General features: G+C 40.2%; 2 protein-coding genes across 3 annotated transcripts in view; one reads left to right on the forward strand and one right to left on the reverse strand.

Moving 5' to 3' along the window:
- LOC135205331 (reticulon-2-like) overlaps window positions 1–18,025 on the forward strand; it is a 119,820-nt gene extending 101,795 nt beyond the window's left edge. For both annotated transcript variants that reach the window (XM_064235779.1, XM_064235780.1), the window contains 4 exons: window positions 11,839–12,046; window positions 13,327–13,465; window positions 14,989–15,164; window positions 16,486–18,025. In XM_064235779.1, coding sequence (XP_064091849.1) covers window positions 11,839–12,046; window positions 13,327–13,465; window positions 14,989–15,164; window positions 16,486–16,531 — 569 coding nt within the window. In that variant the 3' untranslated portion in view covers window positions 16,532–18,025. The remainder of the gene's footprint in view (window positions 1–11,838; window positions 12,047–13,326; window positions 13,466–14,988; window positions 15,165–16,485) is intronic.
- LOC135205207 (TRMT1-like protein) overlaps window positions 18,021–25,880 on the reverse strand; it is an 84,850-nt gene continuing 76,990 nt past the window's right edge. Inside the window, exon 7 of the mRNA XM_064235570.1 lies at window positions 18,021–25,785. Within this exon, the coding sequence (XP_064091640.1) occupies window positions 25,628–25,785 (158 nt within the window). The 3' untranslated portion in view covers window positions 18,021–25,627. The remainder of the gene's footprint in view (window positions 25,786–25,880) is intronic.

Here is a 25,880-nt window from a genome sequence, read left to right on the forward strand (position 1 = left end):
TGTGACTAAATCTTTCTTAGACAGTGACCCCTGAGGGTTTTAACTCGGTATGTGTCCCCCTTCGCAGCAGGTTGAGTACGATGCCGTTGGAGATGCCCGTGAAAACACAAACAAAACACTATAAGTATCATAAAGATAACGACCCCCTTCCCACGAACTTTGTTGTGGGGTCAATATCTAGGTAGGAAAGATCCGTATATAAAAACCTCCAAACTTTGCTAGGGGTCACTATTCAGGATAGATCCGTCATCTGAAATTTGACCAGGTTCTTTTTGAGTTGAAGAATTAATGTGCGTGGTTTTGCTCTGAAGTGGAGATGTCAGAAGTGTGCAACTCCAGTGGTTATAGTTGCAGAAGGTTTCCCCAGTTGCAAAGCATCCTCAGATATTGCCTGGCTGTAGTAAACCCCCAGAGTTATTGATTATAGTTTCCTTTAGATATCGTGGCCAATGAGGCAGTCCACATAGATGAAAGAAAGGCAGAGGAGGACTGGGGAAGAAGTTGGAAGCTGGAAGAGAAATCTAAAGATTCCCTCCCTTTCCTTTCGCTCAAAGGGACGGTTTTCGGTATATATAATAGAAGACAAGTATACAAGAGTCGAGTAGTCTGGTTAATCTATTGATTAATCTGCTATTTGTAATGTAGGGGTCGTATAAATGCTCTAGAGAGCATTTATACAGGAAGGTTCGAAACACGACTTAAGTGTTTGGGTCATTACATCACCAAGCCTGAGCATGTCAAACATAAATACAAGAAGTAGAAAATGCGCTAAAGTTTCCTCGGTGCAAGAGAGTTTTATGCACAGCATATAATGCTGTATGAATCTCTCAGCCACGGCACATGAAACTTTCAGCCACATCCCTGTTCTGGCCTGTGTTCTTAGCACTTATACCGGTAAGCCAGACCAATGATTATGGCTAACTTACACCTTCAAATAAATAAAAACTACTGAGGAGGCTAGAGGCTGCAATTTGGTATGGTTGATGATTAGAGGGTGGATGATCAACATAACAAATTTTTAGCTCCCTAGCCTCGGTAATTTTTCAGATCTGAGGCCGGACAGAAGAAGTTTGTGGACTCTGGAAAACTAGATGCTTGTTAGGCATGTATAATATTTTAGTAAAAAGAATTAATTCCAAGCCAGAGGTTGGCTCTTACATGAGGAAACTGAAGATATATACAAGCCTGGGAATTGTGAATGAAGGCCCAAGTCAGAAAGTCGTATGAGTAACAAGTGGAATATGCCTAAGGGAAAATGATGCAAATTGCCACGAATCGTTTGAATTCCGATGGAATTACCTCGAACGAGGAATCGCATTCCGGCACCATTGAGCAATTCTGATGTAGACCTGACTTTGGACTGAATCTGCAGCTTGGAATTCGCGGTTCTGCCAAGAAGATCCAACTGCAATAAAACTGAAAAGATTCAAATTCACATAGTCATGTTTGGTGACTTTCCAATTTTAGTTTTCTGTAAAAGAAAACTCTTGAGATGGCCATTTGTCTGTCCGTCCTCAGGTCTTCAAAACCACTGAGGCTAGAGGGCTGCAAATTGGTATGTTTGATCATCCACCCTCCAGTCATCGAACATACCAAATTGCAGCCCTCTAGCCTCACTCGTTTTTTATTTTATTTAAGGTTAAAGTTACCCATAATCATGCGTCTGGCACCGCTATAGGTGCTCAACAACACAGGCCAGGACCGGGCCGTGGCTGAGAGTTTCATACAACATTGTACACTGTACAGAAAACTCGAAGAAAAGCTTTCGAGCTGGGGTGCGTAACAGGGGGACCTTTTGCGAGCTTTTGGGAGAAATGGCTTTTGTTGCTATTCAACCTCTCCCCTTCATGCATTTGTAATGAGCGAGCGATGATGTTCAACGCTGAAGGCTTGCTACCATAGGGACGCCTCTCTCTCTCTCTCTCTCTCTCTCTCTCTCTCTCTCTCTCTCTCTCTCTCTCTCTCTCTTTGACACGAAATTGGCGAGCAAGGTTCTTCAAGCAAAAAGTCTCATCAGATTGGACTCATTTTTGTGTATTGGTGGCAAATATGAATGATTTGTGAAGTCATGCCATAATAACTAATTCTCTCTCTCTCTCCTTATGTGTGTGTGTGTGTGGTTGGAGAGACAGCTTCCTGAAAGAAACACGTGCACATAGTATAGCCACTTCCGCTCTTGGGTCCTCTAAAAATAACCCAGAGAATCTTTTCAGACTTGTCACCAGCCGTTGGAGGTAACCCCCTCCCCTCCTCTCCCCTCTCCCCCTCTTCCGGTAGGCCTAGGTACCCAGGACATGCCCGGGTAGTAGTACCACGAAAGTCATAGGGATGTCCCAGGTTTCTTTGGGGTTCACCTTTTAAAGCTGGCGGGGCCGGGACTTTTACACTTGCCCGTCTTTAGGTATTCTAAATCGAGATATTCTCGTTCAGTGTCTTAACCATTCCTGCGGCTAAGTTTAACCTATATAGTGGTTAGTGTCGTGGCATGCCACTCAGATGTAGCCGCGGGTTAGCGTCTCCCCCAGGGCGAAGGGGAAAAAAAATCGCCGGCTCCCTACACGATCAGTTACTGCTTGAATTTCCAGTCTCAGTGGTCCCTTTGGTCTGCTTGTTCCGTGTGGTTGGGTTCATCTACTGAAATGATAATGATTGTCGGCTCAAAACCTGTGCAGCCACTTTTTTTTTCTCTCTCTCTCTCTCTAAAAAAGTGAGGTCTACTGTATATCGTTTTTGGGATATAACTTCTCAGAACAGAATGATTTTTAAAGATGCTACATTTTGTATCCGATGCATTATATTGTATATCTCGTGTAAGAACTGTAATACTACAACAAATTCTTGTGCATATTTTTTTTTGTTACTTAAGGTAAAATTAAGAAATCTTTAAAAAAATGTGAATGCCTTTTGTGCATGAATATATTGCATGGATTCATAGGTCGCAAAATCCCCTCTCCCCTTCATAGAACCATTGAGTGGCGTCACAACAACCATGGTCGTCCTTAGGTATTTTGTACCTAAGGAAAATTCATGAAGCTATATATTATAAGTATATATATGTAGTAATACATATTTGCCAGTCGAAGAGGTGATAGACTAAACAGCAGCGGCATTTATACTGCGTAGATAACCTAGATTATGGCTTAATTTCAACAGGTGTTCACAGATTGGAGCTTAGTTGCTCTCTGCTCCCCTCTCTATCTCTCTCTCGCTTAAAAATCTCTCTCCTATTCTCTCTCCTCTCCCTCTCTCTCTCATACTTATCACCCACCGTCACTAGTTTCACCCTCCCGATCTTCAAAGGCACGAGCGTGTCACGAAAAAGCTGAGAAGGCTGATGAAACTTGTCTATCAGATTTCTGTTTTAGATTTCCATAGAGTAGAATGACGTGTCAAGTCGAGAATAATGGAAGAACTGGTCAAAAATGAAGCCACGAGAGCGCGAACGTTTCCGTGACAAGTGAGGACGTAGAAACGCACGAATACTCTTAATTGTGAGAGGGAGATAATGAATCGGGTCAGGGTTGTTGACCATAAGGATGGGTTTTGAGTCAGCTTTGTCCAGGAGAAGAACACTTGATAAGGAGGAGGCTTCCACTTAAGTAAACAGTATTACAGAAAGCCCCAGGGAGAGGCCAGTGGAGCTACACACACACTCTCTCCTGCTGGAACTATCAGTGTACATAATATGATACAAAGGAAAAATCTTACTCCCGTGGCCACACAAAACAGGTAAGCAAGTAGAAAGGAAATATATCTTATTGTATCTTTGGAACCTTCTATGAATGTCGTCATGCAAGCCGCTTAACCACCATCCCCCCCCCAAAAAAAAAAATCGTTTAAGGCGATGCGATGACGCAATACAATTAGTCGGAGTTTGGGTGGGGTGTCGGGGGAGGGGAGGGAGGCAACGCATTCGTCGTAATGATGTCAATATAACCGGAGGTTGTTCATCCCGACTAGTTTCTTTGCCTTTTCTCAATGGAAATGTTGTCTAGAACTTTTCTTGCATTTTTTAGGAACCTGAGAGAATATTTCAACGGAATGGAAGTCTTTACCCCATTGGTAAGTTTCTTTTTCTCCTACCATTGAAAGGAGAGGAAGGCTCTCTCTCTCTCTCTCTCTCTCTCTCTCTCTCTCTCTCTCTCTCTCTCTCTCTCTCTCTGTTTAAAGGGGAAAGATGTAGGTAGGCATTGCTTGAGTGTACAAGAGGTGTTGGTAGTGAAGAATCCTTACCGTCGTGATGCTGGGGCACGAGATTCCTGGGTGTGCCAACTCTCTCTCTCTCTCTCTCTCTCTCTCTCTCTCTCTCTCTCTCTCTCTCTCTCTCTCTCATATGATTTTGGCTCCTCATCATGTCTTCCCCTCACCTATATATATAATCCTCATGTAAGAAAACATTATTTTGGTTTCCCCTAATGCAGTCTAGTAGCGAGAAGCGTCTTCTGTGTGGGATTTGTTGTCGATTATCAAGAGAGCGTATTTGAAGTTCGTTGCCTGTTTCCAAGTGTGTACGATGAAGTTTTTCCCCTATGTCCAAGTTCTTTGAGAAGAGTCTCGAATATATTTCCAGGAGTTTGTCGTTCAATTCGAGTACGGGGAGAAATTTTCGGAGGAGCAAGTATTTGCTGCTCGAGATACTTGAGGACGCGTCTGTAGGTTGTCAGAATACTTCTATCTCTTTGGAATATAGATATTTGGGGAAAGTATTCGCTTCACGTGTAAACGAGTAAAATAACTTTACAACTGATCAATACGAATGTGAGCATCAAATTGATCGGTGAAGACTTAGAATTTTCGCGTCGACAGCGAAAGAATGGACGGATAGAATTCGTACTGAAGAATTCGACCTGGCCTTTCTCCCATTGAAGTGAACTTACGAGACCGTCGAGCAAACGAATATTGCCCCGGTCACCCTCAGTCAGTCGTGTCCTGGTTCGGAATGCCAGGTGAGCTTGCTCGCAAAATCCCAGTTCGTATCCTGGTGCTTTGAGCAGAGTAAGCTGCGAGTATTGCTTATTGCTTCTGCTGCTGCCCTTGGCAGTAGTGAGTGCCAAGTTATAAGCATTGCCCCGTGGCAACTGTTGCTAACGTGGTGGGGCTGGGTTGCACACCAGCTCTAGCAATTGTGGAGGTGATCAAATAGTCTGTGCATTTTTTTTTTTTTTTTTTTTTTTTTTTTCTGTAAGCAACTTGCAGGAATTTAGAATTTCAGTTTGGGAAGAATTGAAAGCCGATCTCTGAGCGGAAGGCGCCCGGAAGACTTTATTGCATCAGATTGTCACGAAGACGTGAACAATGTTTATATATAATCACAAAGATGCATGTGTGGTGAAGTTTCTTCGGCGCAGTCGAGTTGTCGGTACAGCGTATAATCAAGACCACCGAAAATAGATCTGTCTTTCGGTGGTCTCGGTATAATGCTGTATGAACCGCTGCCCATGAACTTTCAGCCAGGGCCCGGTGGTGGCCTGGCCAAGCGTTGCCAGACGCACGATCATGGCTAAATTTAACCTTAAATCAAATAGAAAATACTGGGACTAAAGGGCTGCAGTTTGGTAAGTTTGGTGATTGGAGGGTGGATGATTATCATACTAGGTTGCAGCCCTCTAGCCTCAGTAGCTTTTAAGATCTGAGGGCAGAGAGAAGAAGTGCGGACGGACAGACAAGTAGCCTTCTTAATAGTTTTCTGCCATCTCGATGCTTTTCTTTTACAGAAAACCAGCAGTTCTTTCATTGTTTGAATCCACTCGGAAGAAGATTGCAGAACTTCCTGCATCACGAACCCCCCATTTGTTGTAAAGCTGAACGTGTTGCCAGCTGACATGTCTGTCCTGATGGCTGCCTCTCTTAGAAGTCAACTGTCAACTGGATACGGTTTGAGGAGCTTCTGAGAGGTGTCCCCCGACGCGGGAGAGAGAGAGAGAGAGAGAGAGAGAGAGAGAGAGAGGAAGAGAGACTGATTGCGAAAGCCCGAGAGAGAGAGCCTCGGGTTTGGAGAAAATGATCTTAGCTGAATTCCCAAGTTGTGACCAAAGCACCAAAATACTCATTTCAACGACGATGAAGTTTAAGTTGCTTTGGCTGCGAATATAAGTCTCTTCTTCTTTCTTCTCCAAAAGCTGCGTCTTGAAGGTGACGTGATATCTGACGCCGCATAAAGTACTCCCTGGTTGTGCTTCTGAACTTCTCGTCTTATTTTATGGAAGCTCTTTTTCCTCCTGCTGTATTCTTTGCAGAGTCGCGTTCCCTGTGACTGCTCCCAGCTCTTGCTGGTCATAAGAATATTTCAAGAAGTAACTCTGAAGAGAAATTGCAACCCTCTATCCTCCTCGGTAGTTTTTATTCATTTTTATTTTTTTGTGAAGGTTAAAGTTGGCAATGATGATGGTGCATCTGACACCGCTATAGGTGCCAAATACACAGGTCACAGCTGAAAGTTTCATGTGCCGCGGCCGAGAATTTCATACAGCATTTTCTACTTTTTTTTTGCAGCTTTTATAATGCGGTCATGATATGCTTGGGCGTCCACAGGCGAGTCATGAATAGTTCAAAAGATTCGATCGGTTTTGCTTGTCAAAATAAATGACTTCGGAAAATATAACTTTTGGGCGCTGACGTCATCGTAGTTGCTAGGCCAGATTTTGTGTGGCATTTCAGTCGGTCGTGTGTTCAGCAGTGGATACGAGAAGCCTGCTAGTGGTGTCAATCAATAGAGAAAGCTAATGGGAGGAGACGCACATGAAAGTGATGTCACCCTTCCAGTGTAGAGCATGTGGGAATGAGATAAGCCCAGGGATGGATGGCCCTCTATTCAATGGTTCTTATTTTCGTCTCTCCAATAAGTTCCACTCTGTTGATGTCATTGGCAAGTCTCTCTCTCTCTCTCTCTCTCTCTCTCTCTCTCTCTCTCTCTCTCTCTCTCTCTCTCTCTCTCTGAGTGTGGAAGAGTTTAAAAGAAAACTAGACAAAATCATTAGGACTGTGAATGAACAGCAAAACCTGCTCCTAGAGATAAGTGAGCACACGATGTCTCCTCGGATGGACTAACAAGTCTTTGATAACATCCTAATCATTGTAATTCCTTTTAATTCCTTGTAGTTCTCTCCTTCCTTCCTTATCTACAGATTCTACCTGGATGCATTTCTGAAATTCTCTCTCTTTCTCCCTTATCTGTGTGGATGAATGATTTCTCTGTTGAGACTTGAAGGTATGTATAAGGCTTTCTGGGCCTGGTCACGGCTATTTTTATACGTAGGCCGTGGATAGGTAGCGACCAAGTCCTCCTCCTCCTTCGGGTCTTTTAGTCCAAATTTGTTGAGAGGAATTTCAGAAAAATGAAAGAATGTGGGGAAACATTTTTTCTCTCTCCTAACACAGCCACTCTACGTGACGTAGAGAGAGAGAGAGACAGGGAGAGACCTCCACACCTTCCTCCAGTAATCAGAGAAAATCCCCCCCCCCCCCCCCCCCCCTACAAACTACGGCAGTGAAGAAGTCTTCGCGTCTTGTACTCGTGTCGAGAATCAAAATAGAATTGCAGTTCGCCTCCTATTTATAACATTCCTTTGGGTGGCTTCTAAAAGGAAGTTCGTCTGAGGCGGGACTGACTCTCTCTCTCTCTCTCTCTCTCTCTCTCTCTCTCTCTCTCTCTCTCTCTCTCTCTCTCTCTACACGAGCGCTAATCACTGTAGTAATGATTTTGAAGGCTTCGTGTTGGATTGTCTATGGTACAATTCGAAAACCCCTTTCATTCCTTGTACTGAACCTCCTCCATTCATATTATCTTTCTTCCATCTTGCTATCCATACCCTCCTTACAATCATTTCCTAGGGCAACTGCGAAAGGTTTTCCTCCTGTTACACGTTTCGTAGGTCCCAGTGCTTGGCCTTTGGCCCAAACTCTATATTCCAACCCAAAAACTTGAGCTATGGTAGATTGAGACATGATACGAAGCAGTTAGTTATTCCACTCCAGGGTCCCAATTGACAGAGGGAGGTTGGTGACCTTACAACTTCAGCCATGACCGTGACTTCATGAAACCGGTCTTCTTTCTTTGACCACGTCTTGTCTGGAACACGTAGATTATATATATATATATATATATATATATATATATATATATATATATATATATATATATATATATATATATATTCTAAACATCTCGGTGGAATTGAAATACGCCAAGGTAACTCACACGAAGAGAAGAACACCATGACGCTTTTAAAAATAGTAATGCCAAGACATTAAAGGTTATTTCAGAGGAGTGTGGTTATTGAGAGAGAGAGAGAGAGAGAGAGAGAGAGAGAGAGAGAGAGAGAGAGAGAGACCTTTAACCAGCCAAGCTAGAGAGGGAACGAGTGTATGTGTGGAACCTAGTTATTTTGGCTCAAATTTGGCTCATGGCAGAGAGAGAGAGAGAGAGAGAGAGAGAGAGAGAGAGAGAGAGAGAGAGAGAGAGAGAGAGAGAGAGAGAGTATTATGAGCAGGTGGGATGGGTGGATTTTTTTTTTATTTATTTCTTTTTCCAACTATTTTAAAAATAGTTGGAAAAGTTTTACCTGTTTGTGGCACTCGCTCAAGTCTCGTTTGCTGACTACGGGAGATGTTCAAAGGTTGTATGTATTTTTCCTGTAATGTGTACACATATACATACATAATGTAGGAAGCGTGTGCGTAATATAGCAGAGCCTTTACTTAGTCATAGTACGATCTATATTGCTATACGGATATGAATCACGGCTTGATAATTACTTGAGAATACAGAGCTTTAAGGGGAATGTATGAGGATTCAGGTGGCAAGAGATACTTATAAGCGTTAGGAACAGTATAGGTACCCTAAGATGGGTTATGATGTATTTGCGTGTGTTTGCGCACGTATGCTTGTCATTATCAGGAAATTAGACCATTCAAGTGCTCTGGTATTTCTTTTCATAAAGTGACTGTAGAATGTACGAGTACTGTGCAACATCATCATCATCATACCTCTAGTATGTGTGGCGATGTGTATGTTGGTACAAGGCCAAGTCACAGCTAGTCCTAGCACGTAGTGTAGATGTGTGATACCCATATTAATAAAACAAAAGAGAATCTGGTAGTTATGTCTCTAGACTTACTGTGCTCGAAACTTGGCGCGCGTATATAATATATATATATATATATATATATATAATATAATATATATATATATATATATATATATTATATATATATGATATATAATATATATATATATATATATATATATATATATATATATATATATATTATATTATTTCGTTTTAATTGCATTACCTTCATCGTCATGTCATGTTTTTTGAGACTTCAATACTGCAGGTTTGTGATTTCGTGTAATACCTAGCCTATGCATATTTAAAAATGTCTGGTATCGACGTCATTTATGCTTGAAGCTTTTGAAGTGAAAGTGAAATAGCGCCATCTAACGATGGATGATGTGTACAACGTGGGTTCCAGCGTGGCTGGTTACTTCGGCCAGCTGGGCACTCAGTTGTGGTGTGGCAGGTATTACGCTCCTACGCTTTTTGTCTTTCGAGAGATTGCTAGTTTCTCTCTCTCTTCTCTCTCTCTCATAAGTGATTGTTATTGTTTCTCCCTTTTCTCTCTATCGTTAGAGGTTTGCGTTGAAATTTTAAATATGTATGTAAAACATTTTCTGTGTCCATGTACGTTGATTTAGGCGTAGCTGTGGATATTAAAAATAACTTACCTTAAATTCAGGTAAAGATGACACTCGTAACTTACAAGAATCCCAAAAACCGGTTTGTTGTTTTAATGAAACTAAACCGAACGATAGGCATAAATGGAAAGTACTCCATTGCTTTCGTCATGCAACCTGCCTTTCATTTGTTAACGGTCTCTTCTCTTCCCTCTACCCTGGGGAAGAAGTCCCTACCCCCCCTGCCCCTGGACGTGGGCGGGCGATCCAGTTTTTGGATCCTGTTTGACCCGGCAGTACGCTTAGGTATTCCGACACTTTCTGGTGGTTGACTTCAGTAGTACTACTGCCGTCTAGAAAGCTACGGTTAAAGTTCTTTCGGACTTTATAGGCCTTGTAGTTCTATCCTTCTGTTCGGAATGGGTCGTCGGCAATATAAAGACGAGAGGAATGGCTCCAAGCAGATGGAGTACGAGCCACCACCAAGCAGAGGACCAGGTGGGCATCTGAGAATGTTTAAGGAGCCGGATTTTGTATGGCTCGTCATTTGCTTATTTGAGTGATAGTTAAAAGTTGCCTGGGAAAAACTCTGCGAATATTCTTCTAACCGTGACTTTCTTGTGCATTTCAAATCGAGTTGAGTTTGTGTGAATGTATTTATAAGTCTTGTGGCCCTTGTGATTATGTTTTGTTTTCCTGTGATTTTGGAAAGTGAAATAGTTTTTGTTTAAAAAAAAAATCCCCGAATGGTAAAGTACAAAAGGTATTTGATAGATGGGATCTCAACATCTGAAAAGTGTTGCATGCAAGATGAGAGCTGTATTGTAAAGTGTGTAGAGTTCCTTCGTCTCGCTGCAGAGCTTCTTTGAGCTGTGTAAACTGTGTATATGTATGAAACTCCTCATTTTTTTATTTACTATGTAGGTATACTGTGTATGTATGTAATATATACACACACACATTATATATAATTATATATATATATATATCTATATATATATATAATATATATATATAATATATAATAATATCCTATATAGAGAGAGAGAGAGAGTGTTGCTGTATACACATACTGTGTATTTATATACATACACACATACAGTAGTACCTCAGATTAAAAATTTTGGGGATATGGTTCTGCTGTTAGGTAATAGAAACCCAATATCTTGCAGTTAATGGCAATTTCACATATTCTGGTGCATGAAATAACCTGTTCGTTACATTGCACATTCATTTAAGAGACTTATTAAAAAATTTACATGTAAAATGGTAGCCAAGCCAAAAAAAACAAAAATTATTTCAATGTTGCTGATAAGGGCAAAGTTCTGTTAATTGGAGGTGTGCATATATACACACACATTACATATTTATATGTGTATATGTGTGTGTATAGAGTGGTGAAGGGTGTACAGTCAAAACATAAGCTGTTGAGTCAGTGTGGTTCACCAAGGGCCAATGAAAGTTTGATCCCCAGAGGGGCCCCTGTGTCTTCCGACTTTTGTGTGTGTGTTAACCCAAGCAGTGAATTTGATACATGGTAATTTGGCAGCTGTGGTGTGGTGCACCCAGGGTAAAGGAGGGCCTAAATGGCAAGGCCAAACCTCATTCCCAAAATAAAAATATGTTCCTGTACGACAACCAAGCAGGATTACAAACTGGATGGGGTATTACTGTCATTATAACTTGCTAGGTGCGCTGTAGGCATTCCCTTTGGCTCTTAGTTGCATAGACGGCCTTTTACCTCACCTATGTTCCTGCTTCCTTTCTTCAGTCTTGCTGTCAAATGCTTCTCACATTTCCACTTTCAGACCCTTGTGCTATATGTACCTCATTTCTTTTATTTTCATCTTGCTGTTCAACCACTCCAATGCCTTCTTATGGCCTAAAGTGCTCCAGGGCTTGGCTTGACAACCTAAATTTCTTACATCAAATCAAATTCCAGAGCAAAAAAAATTTTTTATTGGAAGAAAAATGATTTTACTGACAGGAATCGCTGTATGAAATTTTATCACAAGAAATGTAGTTATATTTTTCTGCTTTATTTTTAGTTGCTAGCTTACCACTAAATGTTATAAGGTTAAACAGTGAATTTGCCTTTGTTTTTTAGTCAGTAATGTCATCACTGACAAATGGTAATTTATAATGATTTTTTTTTTTTCCAGTGGTTGACCTCATCTATTGGCGCGATGTGAAGAAGACAGGTGTCGTCTTCGGAAGTGTGATGGTCATCCTCCTGTCTTTGGCCTACCTGTCCCTCATCTCCGTGGTGGCCTACACTTCCTTGGCTCTCCTCTCTGGAACCATCACTTTCCGTGTCTACAAGAACATCATGCAGGCAATTCAGAAATCACAGGATGGACACCCCTTCAAGTAAGATGCAGATTTTTTTGTTTTTTCTATTATTTAGCTTTCATTCACATTATTTTGTTCAGTCATTTCAGCAGTCATAAGTTAGAAAGGTGGGTTTACAGGACCACAAAGCTCTCCTAGATCAGGTTGAATGCCGAGTCTTGGGTTAGGTTAGGTTACGGCAAGATGTTAAGAAACATGAGGGAGGTATTTACGAGTTATAAAAATATTTGCATCTTACAGTCTATTTACATATTGCGGGTTTGATTTTCCAAGTCATTTTTTTCCATTTTCCTTTAGTTCTTTTTTTTCAGATCACAATACAGCCTTTTACACAAATTCTTGATGTTGCTTACATCTAATTGTTTCTGTAATATGTTGTTGAAATGCATTATCTTTTATTTGGACACCATTTGATTGGGATGAATTTATTTGTTTGTCTGGTGCCTAATTTTCATTCCTTGATGGTTTGCCGGTCTTACATTGCTTATATATGTGTATTTCATGTAATTTACCAAAGCCTTGTATGATACGGCTTATACATCACATATGTATATTGTCAGTTTTAAAGCAGTGTTTGTGTTTTTTTTTTTTTTCCTTCAAATATTATACTGTGTTCCAAGATTTTCTTTTCTTTTCTTTTGAACTATCAAAATAGGCAGTTAAGTGTTTTTATAGAGGGGTGTCAAGTATTTGCATCCCCTGTAATTACCGAGGATCGACTGCAGACAGTTTTTGTCAGTGTTCTCTCCCAAACACTAGGATTGGAATAGGAACACTATAGGAACTTCTTTTAATGCATAGTTCTTTTTTTAATTTAAAGTGTAATAATATTAGCTTCTGTATATAATGTATATTGTTGATGAGTAGGTACTTTTGCTAATACGTAGTTAATAAATAGAAGCAAATACAGTTTTTCTCCCAATAAATGTAAGTCATTTTACTGAAGAATGAAGATGTATACATCTGTAATTCCCTCTCTCTCATAAGACATATGGAATGGAATGGAATATAGAGTTTAGGCCAAAGGCCAAGCACTGGGACCTTTGAGGTCATTCAGCCATGGAAAGAAAATTGAGAGTAGGTAGATGTGAAGGTGTAACAGGAGGAAAACTTCACAGTTGCACTATGAAATAATTGTTAGGAGTGGTTGGATAGCAAGATGGAAGAACAACGTGAATGGAGGTATAGTAAAAGGAATGAAAGGGTTTGCAGCTAGGGCCCAAAGGGATACAGTACAGAACCAAAGACATAGTATAACTGTATAAATATTCTCAGCAAGATCTACTCACTCATTGCAGAACTATCCTGGAAATGGACACAGATCTTCCATCAGAGAAAGTTCACGAAGCAACTGATGTCATTGTGTCACAGATTAACTCCACAGTTTCTGAACTGAAACGACTATTCCTTGTTGAAGACCTTGTGGACTCTGTCAAAGTAAGTGACTTTGTTTGTTCTTGTAGATGTTTACCAGTGTAAGGTGATGATGCTCTTGAGTAGGTAAACTTATTGATTCATGGTGGTTACTGTTCAGTATGAGATTGTGATGAAAAATACTGAGAGATGATGATGAAAAATGCTATGTAAATACTTACAAGTAAACAAGTTGTACTCAATAATCCTGTGGGTTTCTGTTTCCCTGGTGATAAATGTTATGATGGTACTGGAATGGAATATAGAGTTTAGGCCAAGCACTGGTACTATGAGGTTATTGAGTGCTACATAGAAAATTGAGAGTAGGTAGGTTTGAAAGGTGTAACAGGAGGAAAACCTCCTAGTTGCTCTATGAAATAATAGGGGAGGGTGGATAGTAAGATGGAAGAATGATATGAATGGAGGTACAGTAAAAGGAATGAAAGGGGTTGCAGCTATGGGCTGAAGGGACACAGCAAAGAACCTTGAGTAATGTCTACAGTGTACACCATGAGGTGCACTGATGATGGCACTACCCCCTATGGGGGTTGTGATGGTACTGTAGTATGTCATCCCACGTCTCCCCATATCTTCCGGGGTTTTCGATTCAGATTATTGCAGCCTTTGTGAACCCCGAAAGATTTCATAAATAAATGGATGGTATACTGATGAATTTTTATGAGGTAGTTTGAAATCATACACGTCATGATTGTATTTTGCGTAAGAGTAGAGGTGGGAAGGGTCTGGGACGTCCTCCTTGATAGCCTTAGAAGTAATAGGAACTCCTGAAGTTTGTTCTTTGCTTTGTCTCCCTCCTATATTACAGCATCTAGGTCACTTGTGTTTCTTATAATTGTAAAATACTCAAGATATATTGCTAGTACAGTAATACAAAAGGGGCAGTTTTTTTAAGACTAAAAGGCTTTCCATTTATAGTACTACCATTACATTTATCTGCCCTTATGGGAAAAAATCAGAACTAGCTTTGTCATAATATTTGTATATCCTAATATACCTTGTTAAAGTATTGTTTACTGAAGCTTTCAGTTATAGACATTACCTTTTACCACCAAAACTATACGGTATACATTGCTGTACATCAGCATGTTTCTTTGATTTGAAATTACCCATTATTCAGGCTTCTATATCTGATCAATGTGGGTGGGGTGTTGTTGGATTTTGTCAATGCACAATGAATTTCTATCATTCTTCATCACTGAAGGAGTTTCCTAGAGTTTCTACTGTAATCTTGTCAAAGGTAATTTAATTAATCACTGCAGCCATGTGTTGAGAAGGCATGTTACCCTTGTTACTGCAGCAAAAGAAATATGGGTTTTGGTGATGTACCAGCTGTGTTATATACTATAAAAAGAAACCAATAATAAGCCATCTTGACACCTAGCAGAGTCAGTTGAGTTTGTTAGGGAAGATATATTTGATCAATTCTGTGAAAAACTATTTGGAAACACGATTGACCTATTGTCATTTTCATATCCTTATCAGTTTACTTCATGTATTTTGCATCTAATGAGTTTTGTTCATTCCAGTTTGGTTGCCTTCTGTGGTGTCTGACATACTTGGGCTCATGGTTCAATGGACTGACACTTGTCATCCTGGCGGTGGTGGCATTATTCTCTCTCCCCAAGGTCTACGAGCAAAACCAGACACAAATTGACCAGTATGTTGGTCTCGTCCGTTCCCAAGTCAATGATGTCATGTCCAAGTAAGTTGAATGTTTTGGCTAAGTCCCTCGTAGTTTGGTTATTCAACATTTCTTATATTTACTAATTATTTCGTTACCTGTTAATTAACAAATTGCATGTTTATGATAGTTCAGGAACAGAATTGTGAAAATGGACACTATTCTCAGGAACCTTCCTTTGCAGTTCTTACCCTAGAAGACTAGATGGTTCATGATTAGTGAAAAATTGAGTGTTACTATTAAACTTGAAAACAGGAGGAGAAGTAAATAGACTAGAGTAAGTGTAAATGTATGTATATTGAAAGCACACAAAGTCAACATTTCAAAAGAGGAGAAAACTAAAAAGGTGTTCAGTCACAAGATTGCCAGAATTGCTGTGAAACAGGGACAACCAAGAGACAGTGATATGCAGCAGTTTTTCCACACATTTTTTGGACATGTTGGGTATATCGTAGACAAAGCCATTGCTCTAGTGAAATTTTCTGTCATTTGTATACAGATATCAGTTCAATCACAGGTAAAATTAAGATTTCCTTCAAACCATCCCTACAAGTTTAGAAAATTAACCCATGGGTTAAATTATGAAGTTTGATTACCTGCTGGTTCATAATTAAGCTAGATCATGTTTAAACTGCTACCGAATTATTCTGAGTTATCAACAATATTTTACAAGGTTATATAGTTAGGCAGCCAATGTTTTCACCCCTCACCATTTTCATGATCTTTAAAGTTTCATTTTCATTCATACATTGTTAATCAGTTCTTTAAAGTTATATTGACTTTAAGCATTTAGTTCTCCAACTTGAATTGTCCCATAAGCCTTGTTGATGCAGGCTAGTTGAGCAGCCATTAGTGCTAGTGACCTGTGAACTACTCCTCTACTTGCACAATGTCAATGAAAATGCTCCTAGTGTCAATGCTTACTTGCTGGGTAAGTTTTAACTTGTAGCGGCTACTAAACTAGTCCCCTGTCAGTGAGTCTTTAAGTATAAACCCCATTTTGTAGATGCAAGCACACTAAAAGAAGAGAAGAAAAAGAATAAAATGAACCAAAAAGATAGAACGGAATTTTATAGTCATACAGTATATTGAGTTTTCTTAATTAATAATATTGTACCATTAAACTTCAGCCTTTGGAGTGCTTGAAATTTAAGATACTAATTTTAATATCATCACAAATTTATATTTTCTACCAAAAGCTTTTTTTAACTAGTAATTGTATCAGCAATTGCAATCTAAGTTGTAAGATATATTGATCAGGTAAGTTGGAAGAAACAAACAAAATAGAACAGCAGTGGAATTAAAGTGGGGAATTAACTTATTTACCTTATTTTTTTTTCAGGGTGAAAGCTGCTCTCCCAATTGGTAACAAAGAGAAGACGCAGTAGATTTTCCTAAGTGTGATATCTTAGTGCATATGTTTTTGTGCGCTGCATCGAACCACTGGCGTTTGGCATCACTTGCAAACTTTGACATCTGTTTATTTGTCTTCTTGTGCAAAAGAGCAATACCAGTGGGGAGCCAATTTAGTGTTGTGGCTGAGCATTCGCTGCTCCCTTTCTTCACAGTTTATTGCTCGCTGGAAATTTCATTAGTGCTGCTCACCAGTGTTTTATTGTTACATTGACTTTGTAATCATGCTAAAGCTTAGGTTATGATTCACAAATACCTTTTGTTTCAACCAACATAGTACGGAGACCAATCAAACCCAGCAGCCCAACATTCTTGTGCAGTAGAGGGAGCAGAGACAATATCCTGAGTGAATGTATAAATGAGGCACAGTTTGATAGAGCGAGAAAAAAAAATAGGCACTTCCAGCTGATAATATATTTGTATAGTGCTAGTGATAATGCTCAGCTCAGATGCTATTGTGCCTCTGGTCACCCTAATAATGGAGCTCACCTTTGCTTGCTTGTCTTAGTGGATGAGTTTTCTTCAAGCCCACTGTCATGGTGGGTTGAATAGATATCTGTTAATAGTAATGTCCAAAGGATGTTATTAGAAGACATTCAATCAAGGGTGAGAGACATTGTATGTGAGATACACAGCTCCATTGTATAGTCATTACTACATGTAGGATATCTTTCCTTTATTTTTGACAGTAGCACTGTGAAAGGAGTATCAATGCAAATGTTTTCAGAATAGTTTGTTTTTGAATGCTTTAAAAAATGGCTGTCTTATATGGTTACTGTAGACTTTTGCCAATTTGTGTAAGAGATCTGTCGTCAGATGTCACTTCTAAGATCTGTCTGTATAAGTTACGACCTTTAAAGCTTTTTTAATTTTTCTATAGGAAACTGACTTCTACAATGTACCCAGTGGCATATACTTTTTATAAATGATATGCAAATAGGGTTTTGATTTTTATAAAATATATATGAATATATATATAATTATAATCACCTTAAGTAACTCTGTATGGGAAACCTGGTTCCATTTTGATGGGTGTTCTCTTGTGTATGTGAAGTGGGATTTTTTTTTCTTTCCCTCTAACTATCATAGTGCTGTTGCTTACCACAAAATGTATAACAAGCTTCTGTGTACAACCTCATTAAATGTCATCTTCAAGTTGCAAGAGGGATTCCAGGCCAATAAAAATAAATGACTTAACTATGAGTGTTTTCTGTACTCGGTTTGGTTTTGGGATCCACGAGTGAAGAACAACTTCTTTCACCCAGTTTCAATTTTAAGTTAATGTAAAAGGTATTGTAGGATGAGGCCTTTTCATTATTTATATTTGGGTAATGGGTAGGAAAGCAAATGTAAAAATTTAAGTTGAAAGGTTTTCTAAATATCTGTAGGTGTTCTTTCATATTGCATCTATTACTGTCACAAACAACAGTAAAATTTGCTGTATTACCAAATAAAACATCCATGATAAATGCACTATTTTTATTTATCCTCCATGACTTCATGGAAAATAAATAGTAATCATAAATATTAATCCTAGAAAATGACAAACAAATGACAGTGCTTTGAATATTTACAATGATATTGATTTGTAAAATATGAAATGGTGTACATTGAACTTTTCTCTGCAATTTTTTTTTGGGGGCCAGTTTGTAGAATCAATTGCTGCAGAGCTTCAAAACGCCTACTATATATATTTACACAATTTATTTGTACAATAATTTAACTCTGAATACTTTAATTGCCCATGACACCTAACAAGTCAGCTATGAAATCTACACGTAGCTCATACCCCCAAAATAATGTGAACACCGAAATTTCATCTTCCCTTAGCAGTACTTTTGACCTATGTCCTTTAGCTTCAAAGGGAAATGCTCAAACACTGAAACAAAGGTCACAAGTTCAAACCGAATTGGGGAGGCTCGTTGCTTTTCACTCATTTTTCCAAAGTGGAATTATCTTGCAGTAAAACTCTTAGCTGCAAACCTTAACTGCATGGTTAACATATATCAAAATGTCTTCCAATAAATATAAACCTTATTTTACCTCAGTTATACTACCCAGAACACAGCAATATTAGATGAGACTTGTCCTTGATGTGTTTTAAAGAAAACAGATTCTTCTCGACTAAGTATCCTCTTTAGAGGGAGCTCTCTACTTAAACCTCTTACTCTACATTATGGTGCATTGCCACTTCCAAGAAATATGACACATTTTTAAAGTAATTTGTATTTTTCCTAACATACAAACGAGATCTTTACACACGGGATTTACTTTTAGCGCTAGCTGGAGCTGAGCTGGCTGTTTAAAACAAGGTGGAAATTGGCAGTTGGCTACCGACAGAAGGGGAGGAATCTCCTCCATCCAGTAGGTAGGCATTCGCTTGACCTTTTGGCCCATGACATGGAATTAAGGGTAGCTAGAGGTGGGCAATTTATGTAGACCTCTGGTTTGTTTGCTAGAAAAAATACAAATTATTTTTAAAATTTGTCATTGTTCCCCAGTCTTTTACATAAGGGAGACTTATCCTTGGTGGGAGTTCCTCATTGGACGAGTCGGTTACGTGCTCAACTACCGTTCTCAGGGTCTGGGTTCAATTCCCCGCTCTGCTAACGTGAAATCAGAGGAATTTATTTTTGGTGATAGGAATTAAGCTCTCGATGTGGTTTGGATCCCACAATAAACCAGCCCAAAGAGGTGAAGACTTCAGAAGTGGTAATGCAAAAGGCCTTCAGGCACTTGATAGCCTATAGGATCCTTAAAAGCAGGCAGAGCGACGGGAAGTCGTAAGCCCACGACTTGAATTATGGATGCAAAAGACATCTAGATGCCAACAGCATTTGAGGTTCCTGGGTCACATATTAAGTGCTGACAAGCCCCAACATTCTAACCATGGATGCAAAAGACATCAACAGCAACTGGAAGTCATAAATCCAAGTACTGACCATACCCAATCTTTGCTAAACTTTGCTGACTGCACGAGAAGAGATATTTTCAATGTGGTATGGTTGATGGCTGTTATACCTGCAGTCTGTAAAGACGGCCAAACAATAACAGTTTCATTGTGTTGAGATTGAAGGACTAACCCGACCATTTTCCTGGATGGAACAATTCTTCGAAACGTCAAGGTGTCAAAGACCAATTGTTGCAAACACCGACCCTAGTGACTGAACTTTTCTGTCATACATCCTTCATCCTGAAATGTCTGGTTGACCACTACTGCCACCCTCTTGTTGACTAAGGAACTAGCAAAATGATTTCTTGAAGAGTTGGACTGAAATTCTTTTGTCGTTATGTCTGACCAAGAAATAAGTAAAGGCTATCCAACCACAATTGGCAGTATGTAAATTTCCTGTGAGTACAATTGTGAGAATTAATTATCTTAGAAGACAAAATAGCCCCATTAAGTTTCAGCATACTGTAGATAAATATGGTTACTGTCGGTATCTCTGATTCCCAAATCAACACATTCTGGGAAACCCAGTAAGCTAACCTTCCTCCAAAATTTCTCTTGGCTGCAGACTGTTTCAAACTTATGAATAATTACCAGGATTCTTATTTCCTGCTTGGTATGCTCATGCATCACTGTCCTATCAACTATGTTATCAAATGATACTCCTCTCCTACATATGGCTCTCTAGTTCATACTGGTCACCCATTTTTTATGACCATGACTAGGATAACCAAGTGCATTACTTCTGTTAACACTAACCAAATTACATTACATCTGTTTACACATGTCATGGAACAGTATCTCCTGTGTTCATCACCTGAAGGCTATACCACCTGCCCACAATCACTGGGACCAACAACTTTAAGCCACCTCTCTATCCCTCTGAATACTATAGGAGATGGTTGATTTAGAAAATAAAGGATTTTTGTTAGCTCTACCACCATGGTCCAAGCATCCTTCAAAATGACTTCAGTAAGGAAATAGGATAGGCAACTGCAGATAATTATTGGTCCTATGGGACACAAGAAGGGCAGGAAAATTGGCACAAGATCCAGTCCAAAAGGAGTTCAATTTCCTCTCGAGTTTTTGAGATTATACAGTGCTAAGAATTAATCTCTTTCTCCTCCTAACTGTACAAATAAAAAAACAATTAAGGATCCCTGAATGTGCTGGTACATATAAAATATATGCACTCCCTATCCCTAGCCAAGTGTACTGGAAAGCTGAAATGTGAAAGAGGCATAATATCAGCATATACTATACGTATCAGCGTATGCTATAAATACAAATACTATAAATAACTTTTATGTATGCAACTTACCAAGGGATTGCATAGCTATAGTTTCACTATCCGTGGCAGCTAGAATTTGAAATTCACAGTAGCGCTATTTTGTTTTGGTTAGACGACTACCCCACCACCACCAGCAAAGCGTGGAACCAACCCTGTAAACAAGTCCGTTTTTTTTCTGCCGCTGATAACCTTGACATTGGTTTTATAGCAGCTGCAGAATCTGAATCTGGTAGAATCTTCTCAATCAATGTCTCTGGCATTTGGTGAAGTACTCTCACGTTTATTAGCCGCTTTGGCATTGATTAGATATACAGGAATTCAGTATTTCGATTTTGTCTTGCTTTTGTTTGAACCTAGACTAGGCTTTGTTTATGTTAAAGCCGGCATGTCCGATTCTAGTACACAAAGCATAAGGTATTGCAACAAAAGCTGCAATTCTAAGCTAATCAAAGCTTGTTACGACCCACATTCAGTTTGCTTTAATTGTAAGGGTCAGAATTGTTCACTGCAATTAACTAATAACAAATGTGAAAATTGGGGGGATAAGGTGTGGAGGACTTTAAAAGATCACATAAAAAAGCTTCAGATAAAAAGAGAAACGCGGGTGTTAGAGCTAGCAGTAGGCAGTTGTTAGCTAGTCAGGCTGACGATATCTATTTCTCATTCTCCTTCTGTCACACTCGTTCCCTTGTATCAAGCTTTACAACCCGATCCTGACCCTGGCTCCCTTGCAGCCATACTCAATTCTGTTGCCAGCCTTGAACTGCAGGTAGACCAGAAAATTTCTATAATGTTACAGGCCATGGAACAATTGAGAGCTAATGTCAAAGCTCTCATGGACATGGTAGGTAAAATTTATGAAAGTGTTATGCAGTGGAGGTGGTGGCTGCTTATCCCACTGATTCTCCTAGGCAAAGGTCCCTGTCATACTCCCCTAAACCTGGGAGGAATCATATCGGTAGCCCAAGGGAAGTCGGTGGGGTCTGCCCACGGTTAGTTGCCCCCTCAGTCGATCCTGTCGTAGTATCCCAGGTATCGACAGAGCGCCACTGAAAAGGCATCTCTAAGCAAGTATCCTGTTTTTCCTCAAGTGTGTCTAGCTCAGAGGAATCGCCATCAGGCACCAATGGCACCTTGCGGATGAATCTCTTCCATTGAAAAGATGAATGAGGAAGGATTCGCTTTCTCCTATGCCTTCCAAGAAGGCTGGTGATTGGGCATACTGAGCTATGCCCATTGTGTACTTTCTGGGTCAGTCCCAAGTGTTTTTCCCAAGTGGGTGTTCCTACACCGAGCATAGTGTGTATCTGAGCATCCGTTGGTGCCAGGTACCCCTCCTGCTCCTCACTCGTCACTCATGCATTCAGTCTGCAAGTCCATAGAGGCTCAGAGTAATGTGTGTGTATCCGCTTTAGAAGGGGACCCTGTATCAGCGTCAGTGTATCCAGTGCTCACTGAAAGTTCTTCTAGGCCTAAGAAGCACCATGCACCTGAGAGCCATTGGCTCCTCTGCTTTTGTTGCCTTCTAGTCTCCCGGAGGCTTCAAAGTGCCCATCGGTACATATTCCCTCTACAATTCAGCCATCTCACAAGCGCCCGTCGTTGACAGAGCACCCATTGGCTCCACAAGAGCTCCCTATGGTGCACGAGTCTCCATTAGCACCTGAGTGCCCATTGGTGCCATAGCTCCCATCAGTGCCTCAGTTCCCTTTGGTGCATCAGCCTCCTTCAGTGAGTTTTTCATTTGCTCCTCAGTTACCAGGACTTGCAATGCCTTCCAACCTTCAGGAATGAAAACTACTTCTGTAGATCCTTCAACAGTGGATATCCAATGGAAACTGGATCGTATTTTGGGTCTATTTCAGAAACCTCTAGCGCCTGCTGAAATCCCTTTCAACCTGTCTCCTGTCTCTTTGGGAGAAGAAGTAGAAGCGGAAGTAGATAAGGATACTCCTACAGTATATTCATCTTTGCTTAAATATTTGCTAGCAAATTTCCCTGGTTTCTTTTCAACAGCAGCTCTGGCTTCCCTGGCTTCTATTTACCAGATGGATAACCAGGTAGAGGGTGCCTCTAAGCTTCCGAAGCTGGTTTTTACCAAGGCTCTCGGAGGAGAGAGAGCAAGGGAAAGTCCACTTTTGTTTCCCTCCTCCTAAGCTGTGTACTAGGAGGCATTGTTCACACGAGACAGGGAAAGCTCTTGCCCTGGGAGTTACTGCCTCCTCCCAGGGAGACTTCTTTGGTTCTTACTGACCCCTCCAGGAGATCAGCCTTCAACTCAGCCAAAATTATGTTCTCGACCTTAGAACTGGACCACCTTCTGAAAAAATTTTGTTTTGGTAGTTATGAGTTCTATGGACTGGTGTGTAGGAGCATTAGCCCGCGAGATTAAGGAGTGTGCTGCCATCTCGAAGGACTCGGTATTGCACTTGCTTGGTGTTATATCCTGCCTTGATAAGGGCATTACAGGTATTACAGATGGGTGTCTTGAATTAGGATCCCTATTTGCCTTAGGCATCCTCGAGAAGAAGGAGCTTTAGTGCTCCTTTACTACTAAAGGAGTGACCCACTCTCAGAGATCAGTTCTTTTGCTCTCGCCACTTGATCAAGTACCTGTTTCCTCAAACCACAGTTCTGCAAATTTCTTTAGATCTTCAGAAAAAATCTACTCAAGATCTTTTGGGGTAGTCTGCAAAGTGCCCTAGGGAGATGACAGCCAGTCATATTCATGCTTCTTCTTCATCTTCCAATCAGTATCAGCCCTTTCATGGCAGAGGTAAGCCAAGAAGTTTCCCCAGTAGGAGCAAGGCTCCTTCAGTTTTGGCAGAGTTGGGAAGTGGGAGGGGCAGAACCATGGGTTTTGAAGGTTCTCAAAGAAGGGTACACTATTCCTTTCATGTGAAAACCTCCCTTAGCCAGCTCTCCACTAATTCTGACAGCTTACTCTGCCAAATCAGAGAAATTCTTAGCTCTTGTCCAAGAAGTGGCATCACTGTTAGCAAAGAGGGCTGTAGAAGTAGCAGAGGATCCTGACTCAAAAGGTTGTCCCCAAGGTCTCAAAAGGCCGGAGACCAGTTCTAGATGGGAGCTCCTTGAACTTGTTCATGTCGAAGACCAAGTTCAAAATAGAAATGAATCAGGCAATATTGTCCTCAATTCTTCAAGGAGACTGGATGATCTCAATCAACATGGAGGACGCGTACTACTTCCATATCCCTATTCACCCAGAATCGAGAAAGTTCCTACGATTCGTTTTCCTGAAAAGAATTTACCAGTTCAGAGCTCTGTGCTTCAGCCTCTAAACAGCTCTCCAAGTGTTTACCCTTATCCTAGCCCCTGTGGCAAAGAGGTTACACCTAGGTGTGAAGATCTCTCTCTACCTCGACCACTAGCTTGTTTGCTCTCAGACAAAGTTGAAATGTATGGAGGACCTGCAGAAAACCCTGGCATCAGCCCAAGAACTGGATCTTCTCATAAATTTAGGGAAATCTTATTTAGTCCCTTCTCAAGAGATTGTATATTTGGGGATGAGGATCAACTCTCTAGCTTTTCAGGCTTTTCCCTCCCCCAAAAAAGAATCAATGCCTGCCTTCAGAAAATATAGAAGTTTCTCTCCTTTCAGTCTTGTTCGTTGAAGGCCTGGATGAGCATTCTGGGGGCTCTCATCCATCAACATTTCGTAACTCTGGGTCAGTTGCACATGAGAAACCCACAATTTTTCCTCAGAATCAACTGGAATCAGAAGCACCCAGATTCGTTTGTGTCCCCAGTAACAGCAGAGATAAAGGAGTACCTTGTATGGTGGAATTCAAGAGCAATACTTTTAGAATGGAAACCTCTCTTTCCTCCAAGCCCAGACCTAGTGTTTTATTCAGGTGCCTTGGACCTTGATTGGGGAGTTTCAGGAGTTTGGACTGTAGAACAAAAGAGCTGGCACATAAATGTGAAGGAATTATTAGCCATCCACTGGAGATTAAAAGCTTTCTGTACAGAGATCAGCAACAAAGTAATAATAGTCCACTTGGACAACACAACAGCTCTATCCTTTAAAAGAAAACAGGGGGTACCCATCCATTCACTCTGTGTGAGGCAGCAAGAGCCCTGCTCTTATGAGCGCATCCAAATCATACGTCGATCTTAACAAGGTTTATTCAAGGCAAATTCAATGTGTTGGCAGATGAACTCGTTGCAGAGACATCGATCTGTTCCATCGATCTGTTCTGGTCAGTAAAGCAGAAGCAAAATGAGGTTGTTTTTATATTGTAAAGACATATAAAGTATGTATGACCTAGGCATAATATGGTCAACATTTCTGTTAACAGACCTCCTAGCAATGTGAAGGTAAGCACTATCCAAATGCATCACAGGTCACTGATTCAAATCACATATGGAGCATGGTAAAAGGAAATATAGCTCTAAAGGAACTAACCACCTAATAATTGAAAATGTAGCATTAAATTTCCTATCTGGCCTATAGATTATTTGAACTTTGTAACTTAATTGGGCAATGCTCTGCTATTAAACACAAGTCACACATAAACATCAAATAAATATGAAACCTGGTATGAAATCCTCTTTAACATATCAGAATGATGAAAAAAAATTTAATAAAATTATTCCTCCCTAATACTTGGCTCTACCTATGCCTATATCTACAGAAAATGAATATCAGTTCCTTAATCCAACAACATACACTGATAAAGACATCCTAAATACTGATTAAGAGTAAAATGAAAGTTTCAACAAATAATGAGGATGATGTCTATTTTACAATGCTGTTATGTAGTACTGTAGATCTTATAGCTCTTACCAAAATGCTGGTTTGCCTTTCTAATTTTGTGATTTTGCAAATTCTAACAAAAGGCTGTTAAATTCTCGAAGACTACAGCTTGTTCTCACAGCTTCAGGGTCAAAGTGCGTTCTGCTGGCCTTGTGATTAGCACGTTGAAGATACTCGACAACCTTATTGATTTTTCCCAAGTCATGACCTGTTCATGGTGTACAAAAGAGGAAAAACAAGGTATTACGTTATCTTGTGTAAAATGGCTATTACAGTTATTGGCTTGAAGTATCTCAGGTTTAG

Source organism: Macrobrachium nipponense, chromosome 49, assembly GCF_015104395.2.
Source record: "Macrobrachium nipponense isolate FS-2020 chromosome 49, ASM1510439v2, whole genome shotgun sequence".
Lineage (NCBI taxonomy): Eukaryota > Metazoa > Arthropoda > Malacostraca > Decapoda > Palaemonidae > Macrobrachium > Macrobrachium nipponense.